This window comes from Thrips palmi, unplaced genomic scaffold, assembly GCF_012932325.1.
Source record: "Thrips palmi isolate BJ-2018 unplaced genomic scaffold, TpBJ-2018v1 HiC_scaffold_12, whole genome shotgun sequence".
NCBI classification, from domain to species: Eukaryota; Metazoa; Arthropoda; class Insecta; order Thysanoptera; family Thripidae; genus Thrips; species Thrips palmi.
In genome coordinates, this window is record NW_023144623.1 from 292,276 (window position 1) to 311,324 (window position 19,049).

Below are 19,049 nucleotides of genomic sequence, written 5' to 3' on the forward strand. Positions count from 1 at the left end.
TTTAATGTTTAAGTCTTTATTTGTTCCGTGACAATACAAAACAATGAAATAGGCCCTAACCCCAAAGTTTTCGTCTTCAAACCCTAGAAATAATACGGTGCGGTCAAACTACCTCGGCGGCGAGGTATTGGTGCTCTCGACTTGGACCCGAAACAAGCCGAAACAGCCAAAAAAGACCATTTCGATCACTTGGAATCAAAACCGCCCAAATTTGTATCATTTATAGCCTAATTTGCGATTTCCCGGAAATCGGAATTTCGACCCGCCGACTGAGACAAAAAAATAGCCTAAGTGGCGGTTTCTAGCCTAATCTGGCAACCCTGTTTTTGAGTCTCTCGGTTGAAGGTCGTTTACAAGTGTTGATAATTGGGCAAAAATCTCAAAATTATTTTGAACTTGTAAACCAGCATACTGAGTACCATGGACAAGACTCTTCAATATACCATTCAAATTCTCAAATGAAAAGCAGGAAGTCGTCCATAATGGTCCAAAGTCTCGTACAATACTAGGAAGATGTCTTATCAGATGCAGATTGAATGTCATGTGACGTAAGCCATACAAAACTTGATATTGTTCGACAAAACAATCGAGTAGAGATTGTGACTCAACAATGTCATCCTCACTTACGATACTTTGACACAAAAGACTTATACCTAGGAACAACAATTTGAAATGATTAAAGTGCAATTGATACAACACAAGATTTATCACAGGCAAACTATAATAAAAAAAGGCCATAAACTCTGAAGCCTTCCAAAACTTTATCTTTTCAAGAGGTTGGGGTGCTCTTTGAACACAATGGGGAGGTCTTACACTGGCAAGGTAGCTACTAACTACATGTTTCTTTTCCGAAACATTAAAATTTTCTGCCTTATACTTATCATCAAACCATAACTTCATCAAAGACTTGACCACTCCAAGGAATAAACAATGCATTACATCTATGCTTGTTGACGTTATCAGTGGGCCTATAAGTAAGTTATTGAGAATTGAAGGACCTTTAATACCCCTTACAGCTTTGACTTGCTTATGGGTTCGCAAGTTACGAAGCTGCTCAAGTTGACTCAAATAATTTTGTGGCGTTCTTAAAATTAAGTTAGCTTGAAACGGATAGACAAAAACATTCCCAGATTCAATAGATTTCCCTCCCCTGATCAGACACTTGGGACAGCCATAAAGTCCATTGAAATTCTTCATACATAAAAAAGTAGCCTTTGCAGGAGAGTCACAAGTTCCACCTAAAATGCCAGCCTTGAATAATAAAGGTTCAACAAAACCAAACACCTCAAACAGACAACCTGTCATCAGAACTTTTATCTCATTCAGCAATGGCTTCAAAAATAAGTTAGGGTCAGGCTTTCCATAACCAAACCAAAGGCCACCAATTATCATGAATTCATTTTTAAATTGCATGAATGGAGGCAACTCATTTACAGATAGAAAAAAGGCCAAATTTCAAAACACGATGATTTGAACAGACTAAAACCATCAGTGTTCCATAAAAATGTAAGCCAATTTTCACAATTAAAGTTAACACTCTTATACAATCTACCATCATAAATATCTTGATAATTTTCAGTTTGCACTCTATTTTTAGAATAAGAAAGACTAGAGAAAAAGTTGGGTATTTTGAATAACTTTTTAAGTTGTTCAATGATGCTCACATGAATAAAATAGTTAACTTTGTGTCCAGGCCCACAGTTATCACAAATGGAATTCTTAGTAGCCAATTCAAGAGAGCAAGTCTGACAATAAAAGTATCGAGTTCCTTCAGTCTTAAATTTGTCAAAATATTTGAAAAACAAATATACTGAACCATTTAACTTATTTCCTTTAGGCAGAACTTCTATCAGAAGAGCTAACAAGTCTCGCAGGCAAGAAGCAGAAATCCGATGAGATATTGCCAATGTTAGGACAGCAAAGAGAAGAGTGTTTAAAGTACAATCTGCATCTTTGTACAAGGGAGAATCAAATGCTGGTTCATTCTCCTTATACCACTCAGAATTTTTAAATCATAACCAAACAAATTGGGATCATCGTTGGAGGCTGGGTCCTTATCAGTTTCTGGCTCGTTGTCAGTCCCTGAAAACAAACGATACAAACAGTTTAAAACCTAGAAGTCCATCCTACATAAATATATGGATGCGATTTAAATGATGCATGAAAAGGAGTATATTATGACTTGTCACTTTGACATTTCACTGGTACTTTGACATAGTGACGAATGTCCACAATATCTGATTTTTCAGGAGAGCCAAAACAAGTTTAAAAATTGAGCTGGAAGATAGAGGTATTGGATTTGATTGTAAAATTTTATACCACAGACTCCTGAAGGAATACGTGTTCTTTGGGTTCAAGAGCCGTTGCAATCGGCAGCTTGGTTCCCGAGATAGTCAGGGTTGCCAGATTAGGCTAGAAACCGCCACTTAGGCTATTTTTTTGTCTCAGTCGGCGGGTCGAAATTCCGATTTCCGGAAAATCGCAAATTAGGCTATAAATGATACAAATTTGGGCGGTTTTGATTCCAAGTGATCGAAATGGTCTTTTTTGGCTGTTTCGGCTTGTTTCGGGTCCAAGTCGAGAGCACCAATACCTCGCCGCCGAGGTAGTTTGACCGCACCGTATTATTTCTAGGGTTTGAAGACGAAAACTTTGGGGTTAGGGCCTATTTCATTGTTTTGTATTGTCACGGAACAAATAAAGACTTAAACATTAAAATCTGATTTTTGAGTATTTGGCCCGCGAATTTAGGCGGGATGGTGCTTTCATTAGGCGGTTTTAGGCTATTTCGAAAGGTGGCGGGAAGCGGCGGGTCGAGTGCGCTCTGGCTGCGGGGCAGTGCACTAGGGGTCTGGCAACCCTGGAGATAGTGGACATTCGTCATTTCTCAGCGTACGAAACTTAGGCCAAATGGACGAAAGTCCGCCGTACTTTGACAAAATGACGAAAGTCCAACCGTACTTTGACAAAATGACGAATGTCCATGTGTAATTCGACAAAATGGCGAAAGTCCAACTTTACTGTTAACACAAAATAAATGAAAGTTTTCATCCCGGGCATGTTCCATGATCATGCCGTCACTGTTTTCATGGATATTCCTCTTGTTGGGAACGCACCGATAGACTATATCCGTTTTTTTGCAGTTGGGACATTCGTCATTTTGTCAAAGTACGGTTGGACATTCGTCATTTTGTCAAAGTACGGTTGGACTTTCGTCATTTTGTCAAAGTACGGCGGACTTTCGTCATTTTGTCAAAGTACAGCTGGACTTTCGTCATTTCGAAGTATTTTCCTGCGCCGAATCTAGAAGAGATATCGATACATGCTTTTCACCAGGCGATAGTAAATCAAAAGTTCTATAACGCAGCCAAAAATCTCATTTTATCAAAATTTTGGACATTCGTCACTATGTCAAAGTATCAGTGATTTAACGGCAAGATTTGAAAGTTTGAAACGATTGCAGTATAACATTGTAACCTAGAAAGACTTACCACAGGCATCATGAAACTCTTCTTCTTCTTCTCCGTCTGACACAGGCCACTCTAATTGATGAAATTGAGATGGAGTGACATCCTTGGTGAAAAACTGGGGGTCTGACTGAGACACGTTTAGCAATGTTGAGGTAGTTGAGGTTGTACTCTGGTTTTGTTTTGAGTTGGCTGTTGACCTGTGAAATGGATAAAAACAAATAAATACAACAAAATTGTGCCTGATACAAGAAAATTCTCTTGAGTTTCGAACACACTTACGTGCTTGAGCCGACTGTGGCAATTGGTACGGATACACCGTTGTTGCCAAGAACTTGTTCACACGCCTTGGGTTTAAGTTGTCCAAGTTCAGTCGTCGGCGACTCCTTCGAGCGGCCTTTATGGGTGGGCCATTGCACAGCTCATCACTGAGGACAAAATTTACAATGATATGTCGTTAATAATGGAACCCTATCCAATATTGAAACGAAGAAAAGTGTGCTATGGTAGAGAACATAACCTCAACAAGTAAACAACTCACCCTCCTTCGCTCCCATCCATCACGACCGCAACCTTCGTCCTGGCCCCCTGGCACAGGTTGAACTCTGTACCCAACTGAGAATAAATTTCATTTACAGCGGAGTTTTGCGCAATACAAGTCCTTTTCTTTCAAATAATTTACGTTTCACAAGCCGCACAAGCCGCTCGAACGGCGCCAGCGCCGGCCCGGGTTTCGGGGTTTAGGCTTTCGGCTCTCGGCAGTTTTAGGACCGGATTGTGACGTCACGGCCAGCCCCGCATTATAGTGACCAACATAAAAACTGAAAAAGCAGTAATGATTGCTTTGCAGCCTAACTGATAAGTACTAGTTTTTAAAGGTTACGCGTTTCTTTAATTTTAATTCGCACGGCAACAACATTTTTATCGTACAAAAGTGAGTGCATAAGTATTTTTTCTCGTTAAAGTGTAAAATTTTTTATGTTTGAAGTTGGTACACTGCTTGTCAAACTGCTCTCCCGGCTGGAATTGTCATTCAGTTTGGATCAGCCGGAGACGGCTGACCAGCTGACCGCCGTCATACCCCACGTGTTTCATCTCCCCAGTTTGTTTACTTTGGTTGTTTGTAAACAAACAAACAATGGCCTTTGTGCTAGTATTTTGGGCCAACCCACCTAGTAGCAGCGTAGTTAACAAAACGGAAATTGTTGGGTCTCCAATTATTGAGGAGGGGCAGGAGAGACTGGTTAAATGGCGAGGAAAACAACTACTAGCACGAATTATAAGAACTGGTGAGTAAGGTGACAGCAGAAGCTACATTAACTATACATTTTTATCATGTTACATGAATTTTAAAAAATTGTTTTAAGAAGGAAGAAAGATCTCATAGGTATTGAATTAACTAAGGACGGTGACATTGTAGATCCTAATGTCGGTCCACAATCCGAGCCGGTGCAGAGGAGGGAAATTTTATTAGACGAGAGGAGGCGCCAGAATGTGACACACCGCACTGCGGTGATGGCAGCCCGAGACCATTTCCTCTACAGGCTGACTTGTAAGTCTATTTATGTAAAAACATGCTACCAAATCAAACACATTTGTATCCAACGTGTCTCCGCCTGAGCTATCCAGGAGCCACTCTGGAGACACTTTTTTTTGTACGGGATCTTTAAAGCGATACAATTATGTGTAGTCAACAAAGTGCCGAGCGCAGAAGTTTGCTTTCCACGTAGGATTGTGCGAATCAAGGATTTTCGAATCGAGTAAAAACCCAACTTTACATTATTTTTCAACACAAATTCATATGAAAAAAAAAGATTCAACGTGTTCATCCATTTCAGGGCGTATAATCGTTTATGTCAATTCCTTGGTTCGAAGACGAATCTCCCGATATACAAACTTTGAAATAAAACGAAGTCGAACTCGTCAAATCTGAATCGATCTTGCCTGGTTCAATTCGGCTCGAGGCCAAATTATTCGCACATTCCTGCTACATGAAGGCGATAAAAAGGTGTCGCTAATAATTCTGTCCCTTTAAAATGATAACAATCCCATCACAAATTGACGACATTTTCATCGAAGCTCATCTTCTTGTTGCATGGGCATGACAACAATATCATCAATATTTGCAAAGGCGGTTACCATGGCTGGACGGCCGTTTAAATGTGCTCTCTGCAATAACTCGATTTTTCCAAGTTTAGAAGTTGCTTTAGAATGAGGCAAGTGCAAGAAACGTGTTCACTACGAGTGCTTCGCCAACCTTGATCTTTCGGAGGACCAAAATGCCCCGAAAAACTGTTCTTAATGTGATAGTCTCCTGGTGACGGTTCCGGTAACCTCACTTTTACGTGGTTACAGAAGTGACAGTCAAGACTTCTACTCCCCTACTGGCTCTAAGGACAGCTGTTCTAATGAAAACTGCAAGAGGAAAATTCTTCTTTCAATGGTAGTGTGTTCTGTTCCTCGAGCAGTATAAGATGGATCCGCATTACCAACAGTAGCTACAAATGGTGCATCAAGATTTGCATCTCCTTCAAATATGTTTCTCATGGTATTAAAGAACCTCCACTTGCTAGGGGCTGTACCAGTGCCTCGTTGACCATCAAACTCTTTAAAGAATTCTTGTTTCAACTCACTCATTTCTCTTTGACATTGCTTCCCTGTCAACTCCAGACTAGTGAACTGGTTCATGATTGATGCCATGTGGGCATAAAGAATGCTGTGCCTAACATGACTCTTGCTTCCATCAAACTTTTCTTTCATGAGCTTATAGCAGTCAAGAAGTAACATTACGAGAGGGTCAGTCCATATCTTGTTACCTGTATTACTTGTCAAGAAAATGCAATACAATTAAAAGTGGTCTGAAAATACCATACTTCAGAACAGGTCAGTGGATTAGTGAAATACTACCATTTTGACAGTCCAATTGTGGATTTACAACTACTTCCAAATTTTCAGGAATCTCTGCATCTTGGGGAATGTCATGAATTTTCAAAAAGTTATCATAATAGGGCCATTTATTGTTGCCAATCTTTCCTCCAACTTTCAATGCAGTATTTATGAAAAAGTTATTCATTTGATCAAATTTTGATCGGCAGAGGTCCCAAGAGATTTTAATATGGCCCTTATCATGAAGCGCGGTGGCGATATTTTTCCAGACCTGAAGAGGAGTGTCTGGGAATTGTTGGACTCCATCCTTCCTTGCCACACATTCCCTGACAAAATCTTCATCAACTGTGGCACGCCACACTAAGTCCTTTTGAACAGGCTTCCTCCGGGGACTTTTGGCAGGACCAGCAGGGACCACAACACGTCCAACTGGAGGCAAACAAAAAAAAATACTCTTAACACCTGATGATTGCTCATGTAACGCAAGAAACAGATCAGAAAAAGCACCTACCAACAGACTTATATTTCTTTTTGACAGGGGTTTGCGGTGCACTATCAGTAGCTGGAACTGTTTGCGGTAAGCTGCAGTTCAAACCACCATTAACACCTGCGCCTCCAGCATGATACACAAATTGAATCTTGCAGTTTTTCCAATTCTCCTTTCCTCTCCTGTTTTTCGGCATGCAAATGGGGAAGAGAGAAGCAAGGGAGTATGAGGCGATTTGTAACAGGGGCGATTCGTAACAAATGCGTTTATTAATTTGAGTGGTGGGAGCAGAGGAAAATCTGAGTATGGCCCCTCTTTCGCTTCAAGTACAGGGTCATTCAACAATCGAAGCGGATGTGATCGGTGCTCAGGTATAGTTTTGGAGGGCGTCTGAAATATAGGGTACACAGAAAACAGACAAATCTTTTATTTTGAGTTCTAGGAAGTTTCTGTCTGAGGCTCTCCAGGTATGAATCACCATCGAAGTACCGTTGGGGCCTTGAAGCGTGACCCCTATGTAACCACGTGGCATAAGTTGCTTTTACTTTGTCCAGTGATAGTTAGGGATGTATTTCTTGCGTAGCCGGCATTTGGGGTGATTCGTGACAGACCCGTATAAAAACAAGAATTTAAGTAGTTTTTGCAATAAAATGCTTGAATTATTTCTCGAATCATCTGCTGCCTAATTCCAACACATTTACACAGCTCAAAGTGCATTGTAAAGCGAGTTATTCTATTCTTTCCTCCAAAATTGCAAAAAATGAGGTTAGGGTTGACATAGCCGGTCAGTTAATGCTGATGCGGTCAATGGCAGCTTGTAATGTAGATTTTAAGGCGTCTGCAGGACATACGAAGAACAAGTGCTAGAGGAGATAACATTCCCGACGATGTTTCATTTAATGTGTAGGATGTTATGAAAAGCCCCATGGCTGTTACAAATCACCCCATGCTGGGCCGATTCGTAACAGCATGCAAGGGTTTGGAAAGCGTCTTAGATTTCAAAGATAACGGACTCCAGATTGATCCAATGGAGCTGCACAGTCTAGATGAAGGGCCAGACTGCTCAACTAGCACAAGTTTGACACCGATATGCAGAATGTTCTTAATTTCGTGTAGAGAATTCCAAAATCTGTTACTAATCGCCCCATACTCACTTATATTCATAAATTTATGTCTCACATGGTAGTCAATAGGTGCATCAGAACAGCGTTACTCACGAATAGATTTCTTGGATTTCGGATGCAGGATATTCTCATGCACTGTCGAACCACCAACATCAGAATCTGCATAATCAAAAGAAATGCTGGTGAGTCAACCGAAATTTCACCAATCAACTGGCAAAAATGTATAGTACAACATACCTAAGCAATCATCATTAGACTTTTCCTGCTTTATTTCTGGGGTAATAAATGTTTCCTCAGAATCAGATAGCACAATCACATCAGATTCACCTCCTTTACTGAAATCTTCAAACAATGGATCTGTAATCAAGTATGGGAATACAACAAATGTTCATAGCAATAGCATTACTTTATGAATAGCAAAATTGTCATGAATGCATTACAACACACCCGACCAACTGTTGTTATTGATCTCTGACAATGCCTGTACTTCTTCTTGTAAAACAAAGGATTCCTCAGTATCAGAGAGCACAACCAGGTCACCATCATTTGTATCCCTGTCTGAAGAATTGTAATCTGTAATCACAAGAAATTATTGAGCGTCAGTTAATTAATCACATGGCAAGTACACGACATAAGTATTCATGCCAGGAAAAAATTTAAATCCACATTTTAAAAAAAGGTACCTGCTTGAGCACTGAGAGGAAACAGTCCCCTCCGGACAATTGTTTCAGCAGGAGTAGATGTGAGTGAGGGACATTCATTTTCAGAAGACATTGACTTAATAGATCCACCGTTGCCTGTTAGAAAAATAAAATTGTGCACTAAACAAAATTTATTACTTTATACATAGCATAATTATCACAAATGAATTACAACACACCCGACCAACTGTTGTTATTGATCTCTGACAATTCCTGTTTAACTTCTTGTAAAACAAAGGATTCCTCAGTATCAGAGAGCACAACCAGGTCACCATCATTAGTATCTCTGTCTGCAGAATTGTAATCTGTAATCACAAGAAATTATTGAGCGCCAGTGGTGATTTTGTGAATAAAGTACATAAAGATTTCTCTTACCCGCTGATAAGTTCTCCAGAGTGGTGAAGTCTTCAGCATCAATAAGTAGGGTATCTCCAGGCCTTGTGTGGCTCAGCACTGCTGAGAGATAACTCTGGACTTGACTATTTTGGGGTGCAACAATCTCTTTTGATGCGAGATTGAACTCTGCAGCGTGACCTTCAAAAATTGTTTCTGCATTTGTCACATTTCCATGACATATTGTCTCACTAGATCCACTATTTCCTGTAACAAGAAGAATAAAGAAGTTAAACTTCAACAAATTCAGTGGTGTTTTTACAAAAGAAGACCAGAAACATTACTCCTACCAGGTGGCAAGTTCTCAAGAGTGAGTACACTGGCCGTCAAAATTTAAGCCCCACTTTTTCCTTTTCTTATAACTCTTGCTAGAATTGAGCTATAAACTTGAAATTTTGAGGAGAGGTGGGCCAAAGTGTTGGGTAAACGTCCCCAAAGTTTCAACAACGAAACCCACCCCTATCCGTCTTTTTCCATCCCTCCCGTAAAACATTGTCAAATTTTGACACTTTTGTAGGGTTCAAAATGGCCTTCCCGTTGTTACAGAGGGTTCAAACTTGCTGAGTCGACTCAAACCACCCCCTGCAAGGGATGATTCTTTAGGACCTTTTCCAGGTGGTCAGCGTGGTAGCGGGAGGTCCCCTGGACACGACAAAAGTGTTTCCGTGTCCGTGGCACTCTCCAGGGGGTGTCCACCCCCTAACGACTGACCCCCCAAAATCTTGTTTTTTTCCCTAAAACCACCAAAAATGTCAAAAACTGGGCCCAAAAGCAAGAAACACGATTGATTTTAACCGCCTGAATCGATTCCAGACGAAAAAACTGCACATCGTTGCTTAACAACGTTTTGGCAGGGGGTGGAAACCACTTACGCCCCTCACCCCTTTTGAAGGGGTTGGGGGCCGCCGGCGGGACCCCGTGTTCGCGGTACGATGGAGGGGTCCCTCGGACAGCTCCACACCAAATTTGAAGTGATTCGGTCCATTCGTTCCCGTCCGGGGCCCAAAAGACGTTAAATTGTGTCACTTTCAACCCCTAAGTTTGCACCCCTGATTCTCCGTAACCAGGAGGGGCACAACATCCGCTCAGGTGCGCCGAGGAGCGCACAACCTTCCTTGACAAGGGTGCAAACGCCGAAACCCCTTCGACCAACGAGTCAGCCGCCAGAGCGCTCAGAAAATGAGTCGCACTCAGCGTCCAGTCCGAGAGCGGCCGCCGCTCCGCCTGGGCGGTAGGCAGCCACTCGGCTGTCTTGAACGGAAAGTGTCCAATTTTCATTGTTGTCGTTTCTGTGGTTATGACTGAGTGCCGTCGACGGCCCGGCCGGTGTTTCTGTTGCTCTGTCGGCGATTTCCGAGCCGTTTTCTTTGGGTTACGCCGCTCTGTCTCGCAGCGTCGCGGACGCGTCGCGGACACGTCTCATTTTCTGAGCGCTCTGGCGGCTGACTCGTTGGTCGCAGGGGTTTCGGCGTTTGCACCCTTGTCAGGGAAGGTCGTGCGCTCCTCGGCGCACCTGAGCGGATGTTGTGCCTCTCCTGGTTACGGAGAATCAGGGGTGCAAACTTAGGGGTTGAAAGTGACACAATTTAACGTCTTTTGGGCCCCGGACGGGAACGAATGGACCGAATCACTTCAAATTTGGTGTGGAGCTGCCCGAGGGACCCCTCCATCGTGCCGCAAACACGGGGTCCCGCCGGCGGCCCCCATCCCCTTCAAAAGGGGTGAGGGGCGTAAGTGGTTTCCACCCCCTGCCAAAACGTTGTTAAGCAACGATGTGCAGTTTTTTCGTCTGGAATCGATTCAGGCGGTTAAAATCAATCGTGTTTCTTGCTTTTGGGCCCAGTTTTTGACATTTTTGGTGGTTTTAGGGAAAAAACAAGATTTGGGGTGTCAGTCGTTAGGGGCTGGACACCCCCTGGAGAGTGCCACGGACACGGAAACACTTTTGTGGTGTCCGGGGGACCTCCCGCTACCACGCTGACCACCTGGAAAAGGTCCTAAAGAATCATCCCTTGCAGGGGGTGGTTTTCTTTCTGGCTCAGGAACGGCGCGTCGTACAGGGGTGGCTCTGGTCTTAATCGAAAGAGGACGTCAAAATGAGTCGACTCAGCAAGTTTGAACCCTCTGTAACAACGGGAAGGCCATTTTGAACCCTACAAAAGTGTCAAAATTTGACAATGTTTTACGGTAGGGGTGGAAAAAGACGGATAGGGGTGGGTTTCGTTGTTGAAACTTTGGGGACGTTTACCCAACACTTTGGCCCACCTCTCCTCAAAATTTCAAGTTTATAGCTCAATTCTAGCAAGAGTTATAAGAAAAGGAAAAAGTGGGGCTTAAATTTTGACGGCCAGTGTAAGTCTTCAGTTTCGATAATTAGCGTATCTCCAGACCTTGACCAACTCTGCTCTGCGGTGATACTACCCACTACCCTCTGATGGGACATTTTGATCTGGTGCGACATTCTGTTGTGGCGCAAGATTCAGCTCTGTCCGAACACTCGCTGCTCTGCTGAAATTGAAGATGAGTTGGCTCCAGCTGGCATACCTTAATATGAAAGAACAAGTATTAAAAATATGTAACCAATGCCTACTATCGATATGTACACATAGTGAGGCTGCTCACCATTCAAGTAACTGTTGAAGGAACCAACACTGAATGTGAAATCACCTTCATCCTCATCCTCCTCAATAGGCTTTTCAAAGATGTGAATCATTACCTCAGTGAAAGGCCATTCTGTCTTCCTTTTACCATTCTTCACATCCCTCAACGTTCTTTTCATGAGCCTTACCTTCTCAGCAATTTGATCTGGAGTGTATACCTCATGTAGGTTGTGGGATGTTTGCATTTTTTGAGAAACTATTTCCCAAACATCGACACTATATCTTTGTGTACGCAATTTGAGTCTGTGGGGCACCAATTCGTGCATGAGGGCCCACTGAGCTCCATCATCCCATGAACCAACACCACCTTCCTTTTTCTTAGGGGCCCTGCGTTCTTCAGCTGCATCAAGAAACAAATTACCGAGACACCCTGACAACAGATAATTCCAGCGGTGCACGCATTATAAACCACACTCACTTGACTGCACCGAATCCTCCACCAGGCTATCCCAAATTCGGTCCGGCTTTCTTCCTATCGTTTTGAAATATTCATGAGACGAAATCTCTTTTCTTCGTCTGAAAATCAAATTGATAGGGCGTGGATACACTAGAATACTTTTAAAACAAACGCCGCCCCTCCAGGAGCGAAATGTCATAAGTAACAGGTGGTTCATAAGGTCATAAGGATACCACACTTACCATTATTTAGGCGATCGACCTCTTCCGGCGACACTTTAATAACGTAAATGCCACCAGACGACATGTCTATCAGCTCATAATCAACTTTTGCCATTGCAGCAATCCAAATTTTCTCGTATCACCAGCTATAGGACTCTAGTACATCCGACAACAATACCCCGTAGAATTTGGCGGTAAACGGCGTTCCGTTTCGCTCGATTTTCGGAGGCCAGTGCGTCCGTCCTTCTGCGCGTGCGCAGAACGTCCCCCTCCACTTTTCACTACGATCCTCTCGCCCCCTCGATCCCTCGCTCTCTTGCTCCCTCGCGAAAGAGCAGCTTAACTAGATACGCCACCGACCCCGGCCGTCTCGGCGCCGTGCCCATTCTATTCTCTATCTCTCTCTCTCTCTCTCTCTCTCTCTCTCTCTCTCTCTCTCTCTCTCTCTCTCTCTCTCTCTCTCTCTCTCCCTCTCCCTTCATGAGCATTTCAGTTCACTGAAATCAAGACTTTCCATTTCCATTCCCACAGGATTCAATATTGGAAGGAGACGCTGTCACTTGAACGGGGTTCCCACTTGAGCGGGGGCTTCATCTGAGCGGGTTTTCGTTTGAGCGGGGGCACAGGGGTGGCTCAGACCTTTGACCGCGTTCGTCAGCTCTACTATTGGCCGCGCATGCGGGCAGACATCAGGAGGTATGTGGAGAGCTGTCAGACCTGCCTGAAGTGTAAGGTGCCGCCGTTCAAACCCGAGGGAATGATGGGCAACCGGCGGGAGTTGAGTGCGCCTCTGCAAGTAGTTTCGTCGGACATTACAGGGAAACTTACAAGATCTTCGAAAGGATATGAGTATCTAGTAGTTTCCTGTTGCGTTTTCACGACATACGTGTGGATGAGGCCGCTCCGCAAGGCGACCGCTGGGTAATTCTTTCCCAAGTCACCCGAGGTCCCGAAATCGATGTCTCGGATTTCGACGAAACTTTGTGGGCGTGTTCCCTATGTAGCAAAGAGCTCCAGAAAAAATTTTCAACTTTTTTGGTCGGTCCAAAAAATTTTAATCACGTATTTTGTAAAAATGACTGAAACCTGTACCAAAAATTTGTTTGTTGCCTGAGGGCGACCTGCCCGGTGGATTTTTCTTCTTTTCATGGTACTGAAAAAAAAGTCCCCGAGAGCCACTTCAAAAGTCACTTGTTCTAGGAGATATGGACCAAAAAATTCGTTTGTCGCGAATACCCAAAAAATGCATCCGAATTTTTTGATGATAATTTTTTTTTTAGTATGGTCCTGTGGTGGTCTATCACCCTTATTGGTTTTGGGTTTGGCCAACGGAAAACCGAATAAAAATTGCGTTTTTTCCGTTTTTTTCGCAGTTTTTGGCCCATTGTATCGCCATTTTAAGTCTGACTTAATGAGCGCCATTAGACTTTTTTTTCGCCTTTTCAAGACGAATCGATTGATATAAGTTGAAGTCAAATCGGAGTATTTTGAAAAATCGCCTTTTTTATACATCTGGATTAGTTGGACCCCAATCGTAACAAGCTAGGGCCCGCCCTTCCGTCGAACCGAGTTGCCAGCTCCGCTTCGCTGCGCCGGCAACTCGGTTCGACAGGGGGCCGGCCCAGCTTGGCCTGCCGGCGGCCTTTTCTCGGGCCTTCGGCCCTCGCATCAGACCCAACTTGGCCAGTCGAAGGCCCGGGCCTTCGGTCCGCTCGCATCACACACCCCGTGAGCGGGTAAAGCACAGTTATCGATGTACCATCGTGACTTAGGCCCGCCCTTCTATTCACAATATGCAATAGTCCTTACACTTTTTACTCCAACTGTCCTTAGAATATGCCCATTACATTTGTCTCTTCGCCCTCATTCCGAAAATACCCATATTTGCCATGGTACTGCAACTCCTTGCAATAGAGGCACAGCATGCTGCAGCAGCAGCGCAAAACGAGTCCGTCGCACTTTTCCCCATAACTCATGAAGCCGGGCTCCTGGACCCCCCTTCCGAGCCCTCGTTGAAGAGGTCTTGCCAAGACCTATCCAAAACTTAAGTAAAAATTTTCAGTCGGTCGACCCCCTTTTTTCAAGATCCTGATGTGACTAATAGACCAGCGGTTCCCAACCTTTTTCGGTTCGCGACCCCAAATTTGTAACAAAAAATTTCCGCGACCCCCAGGAAAAATTTCGCGACCCCACGCGACCCCTCCTTTAGCATGCCTTTGATACAAAGTGCGATAATCCACCTTAGTTTGGGAGCAGTATTGCCGCAAAGTTGATCAAAACGGCCACAAATGTCTTCTAAAAATCGTGTTTTGGGCCGACTTTAAGCAGCCACTGCGTTTGATCTGAGGCGGTATTTCGTCCTCCCTCAACGGGCATTTGGTCTTCGGACCTTCCTTTAGCATGCCATTGTTACGGAGTGTGATTATCTGCCTTAGTTTGGGAGCAGTATTGCCACAAAGTTGATCAAAACGGTCAAAAATGTCTTTGAAAAATCGTGTTTTGGGCCGACTTTAAGCAGCCACTGCGTCTGATCCGAGGCGGTATTTTGTCCTCCTTCAACGGGCATTTGGTCTTTGGACCTTCCTTTAGAATGCCTTTGTTACGGAGCGCGATTATCGGCCTTAGTTTGGGAGCAGTATTGTCTCAAAGTGGATCAAAATGGCATTCAAAGGCATTTTTTACTGTTTTCATCAACTTTGAGACAATACTGCTCCGAAACTAAGGCCGATAATCGCGCTCCGTAACAAAGGCATTCCAAAGGAAGGTCCAAAGACCAAATGCCCGCTGAGGGAGGAGGACATACCGCCTCGGATCAGACGCAGTTGCTGCTTAAAGTCGGCCTAAAACACGAGTTTTCAAAGGCATTTTCGACCGTTTTGAACAATTCCGCCAGCCGGGAAACAGCCGCGACCCCAGGCGACCCCAACCACCTCGCCGCGACCCCTCGAAATTTTTTCGCGACTCCCTTTGGGGTCGCGACCCCAAGGTTGGGAACCGCTGTAATAGACGAAGTCGGGCTCCTGGACCCCCTTTCCGACCCCTCGTTGAAAAGGTCTTGCTGAGACCAATCGAAATCTGCAATATTTTTTTTTAGTCGGTCGACCCCCTTTTTTGAAGATTCTGATCTGGCCAACTCGTAAAAGCGGCCGATGGGGTCGGGACCAGGTCCATTCATCTTGTCTCGTCGCCCCGATTCCAAAAATACCCCTATGTGCCCTGCTAGCACCAATAATGGCGGAAATCCCCCTCCCGCTCATGTAAACCATGATGCACCTGCAGCAGCCCTTGTGCGACCCGGACGGGATTTGCACCACCGGATTATTTGTTTGGACGGTACTCCTGAAGTACCCTCCAAATCTGGTTACTCTAGCTCAACTCCTTCCTTGTACACAGACGCCAACAACAACAACAACAACTACAACAACAACAACACACAGACACAAAGGCAAATGCATAGGCCCTCCCCCTATTTTTTGAATAGAAGGGCGGGCCAAAAAGGGCAATTTTTCAAAATACTCCGATTTGACTTCAACTTATATCAATCGATTCGTCTTGAAAAGGCGAAAAAAAAGTCTAATGGCGCTCATTAAGTCAGACTTAAAATGGCGATACAATGGGCCAAAAACTGCGAAAAAAACGGAAAAAACGCAATTTTTATTCGGTTTTCCATTGGCCAAACCCAAAACCAATAAGGGTGATAGACCACCACAGGACCATACTAAAAATAAATTATCAGCAAAAAATTCGGATGCATTTTTTGAGTATTCGCGAAAAACGAATTTTTTGGTCCATATCTCCTAGAACAAGTGACTTTTGAAGTGGCTCTCGGGGACTTTTTTTTTCAGTACCATGAAAAGAAGAAAAATCCACCGGGCAGGTCGCCCTCAGGCAACAAACAAATTTTTGGTACAGGTTTCAGTCATTTTTACAAAATACGTGATTAAAATTTTTTGGACCGACCAAAAAAGTTGAAAATTTTTTCTGGAGCTCTTTGCTACATAGGGAACACGCCCACAAAGTTTCGTCGAAATCCGAGACATCGATTTCGGGACCTCGGGTGACTTGGGAAAGAATTACACTCTACAAAAAATGTCCTGTCAACGCCGTTAATTTATTACCAATGTTTGCTGTTATGCAATTCACGGCGTTTGCTGTGAACTGGTTCACGGCGTTCACTGTGATCTCGGTTACAGTGTTCTTTGTGATCTGGCCACAGTAAACGCCGTGAATTGGAGCCTGATTTGCAGAACTTCGGTGCTCAGCGGCGTCAAACTCACAGTGTTTACTGGGGACCAGATCACAGTGAACACCGCGAACAAGATCACAGTGAATCCCGTGAGCAGTTCACAGTAAACGCTGTGAATTGACCTACAGTGAAAACTGGTAATAAATTAACGGCATTTACAGGACATTTTTGGTAGAGTGTACCCCGCTGCCGCAGTCGTTGTGCACCTCGAGGAAGACGTCTTCCTGAAGGCAGGGGTTCCCGGGACCATTCTGTGCGACAATGGCTCGCAATGTAAGTGCGCCGAGTTCTATGAATTTTGTGACAAGTATGGGGTTAAGATTCTGCTCAATTTCTATTACCACCCGCAGTCGAATCCGGCGGAGCGCGTGAACCGCGTCATCAAGACCGTGTTGGCGGCCTTCTTGAGGGAAACAGCTAACCACCGTTCTTGGGCTAAGAATTTGCCGTACTTGAACAATGCCTTGAACACGGCGGTGCACGAGGCCACGGGCTATACGCCCCACAGGTTGATGTTCAAGGAGGGTTGGCGTGGTTCGGGTAAACTGGGCGGGGTGGAGTACGAGGGTTCGCCAGGCCACCCCTATACTGGCCAGCTGTGGAAGCAGTCCAAGGTAAGAACTGAGACACTTAACCTGTGTAATATCTGGTAAATTCACCAGTAATGGAACACTTTCCTTTTCCTTTTCATTCAGCTGCTGCCAAAAACATAGCAGTACAGAAAAAGTTTCCTGTCAAGGACTCTCAAATTGTCAATCATGAGATAGTGACTAAGCAGTCCGAATTAAGAGCTGCTGCGAACTTCACTGCAAATCCAAAGGCAATACTTTTGGTACCTTTTTTAGCGATACAATTGAGTATCGCCTATGAACGGCCTTACGGAAAAGTATTGCCTTTAAAACGGCGATACACAAAAGTATCGCCAAAATTTGGCGATACTTCGGAGTATTGCCACGATTTGGCATTAATCGTTGAACAAATCATGGGGACAAGTCTTTAGTTTAAGGCCAGGGACAGGTGAAAAAATGAAGAAGTTTGGTGAAATTGAATGAAATGAGTTCTGGCTGGAAAATGGTCCTTTGGACCTTCCTCTTTCAGGATCTGTCGGGACTTCGACTATCCGGGACCTGGAAGTGCTTAAAATACATTTTTTCGCACACTCCTGCATTTACGACATTTTAGTAAAATTGTCCGTTTTGCCATCAAGGGGGAGGGGGGGGGGGTTTCTAGCAAAAATCTTGCCATTTTCAAAATGAACCCCACTGTCATAATTTGTTGGGAATATGAAATCATACTTCAAAGAGACTAAGATTTGATTTTTGAAGGCATATGCTAGGTCTTGAACCCAGTCGAATTGTCTTTTTTGGACTGTTTTGGCTTTATTTAGCCGTATCTTGAACAATCCTCTTGCGCATACTATTTTGACGTAAAAGGCTTATCTTCACATTTTGCACTTCTTCGATTCATTTTAAAAAGATTCCAGCATGCCTAGTTCAAAAATTTTCCCTTTTATTAGTAATCACATGCTTTTTCATCTAAGAAGTCACTAAAACTTGTCTATTTTGTACATTGTTGATCAATTTAAGTGAAATGCATGCTTTAGAAGCTTGCCAATGATAATGTAATGGACATTTTCAGTTGTGCATGCTGGGATCTTTTAAAAATGAATCGAAGAAGTGAAAAATATCCAGGTCAACCTTTTACGACAAAATAGTATGCGCAAGGAGATTTTTTTGGCTGAAAACCCATTAAAATCTGTCACCAAACTTTAAACGCCCTTTTCTCCGAAGACATTTTTTTAACATTTGAATGGTCCTGTGCGCATACAGTTTGAAGTGTCGTCAATGATATTTTTTCCACTGACTCAGTAGGCTATTGCGAGGAAACGCAAGTGACAGTTTTTGTATATTCCACCCAGAAGTATGGTTTTGGATATCGGTGTTTACAAAAAGAGGGAAAATCTTTGGTTTTTGAAAAATATCAAAATTGAAAAGTTGGTATTTTGCTATCAGTGCCGGAAACTAAAATCTGTCACTTGCGTTTGTTCTTTGGACTTAGACGAACAAAAAAATATGTCGGTCAGGTCAATAACCCAAAATGGGAAACGCACAGGAATTTTTTAACAAACACTTAAAAAATTATAAAAAAGCCTGTATCTCAGGAACCGCTTGATATTATGGGATGGGATTTTGGGTGAAATAGTTTATCATCAAGAGTAAGATTTGGACAGAAAATAAGAAGTTTTGGACCAGCAGTTTCTGAGATCATTTTTTCACCTGTCCCTGGCCTTAATGCCGCGGTTTTGGCGATACCCAAAAGTATCGTCAAATTTTGGCGATACTTCTGTGTATCGCCGAGCTAAAGGCAATACTTTTCCGTAATGCCGTTTGTTGGCGATACTCAATTGTATCACCAAAAAGTGTACTTAAGTATCGCCTTTGCATTTGCAGTGTTATGTTAAGTTTTG

At 43.5% G+C, this 19,049-nt stretch overlaps 2 protein-coding genes across 2 annotated transcripts; both read right to left on the reverse strand.

Moving 5' to 3' along the window:
* Positions 1-8,102: 8,102 nt before the first annotated feature.
* Positions 8,103-11,519, reverse strand: LOC117640396. The gene is made up of 6 exons (XM_034376874.1): positions 11,414-11,519; positions 9,349-9,375; positions 9,041-9,265; positions 8,845-8,970; positions 8,648-8,761; positions 8,103-8,537 (listed from the first exon to the last, which is right to left on the reverse strand). Exons 1-6 carry the CDS (start codon positions 11,517-11,519, stop codon positions 8,401-8,403), a joined length of 735 nt encoding a protein of 244 aa, XP_034232765.1. The 3' UTR covers positions 8,103-8,400.
* Positions 11,488-12,563, reverse strand: LOC117640744. Its single transcript, XM_034377631.1, has 3 exons — positions 12,137-12,563; positions 11,681-12,058; positions 11,488-11,602 (listed from the first exon to the last, which is right to left on the reverse strand). The coding sequence occupies exons 1-3, from the start codon at positions 12,330-12,332 to the stop codon at positions 11,538-11,540; spliced, it is 639 nt and encodes a 212-aa protein (XP_034233522.1). The 5' UTR covers positions 12,333-12,563; the 3' UTR covers positions 11,488-11,537.
* Positions 12,564-19,049: the final 6,486 nt, after the last annotated feature.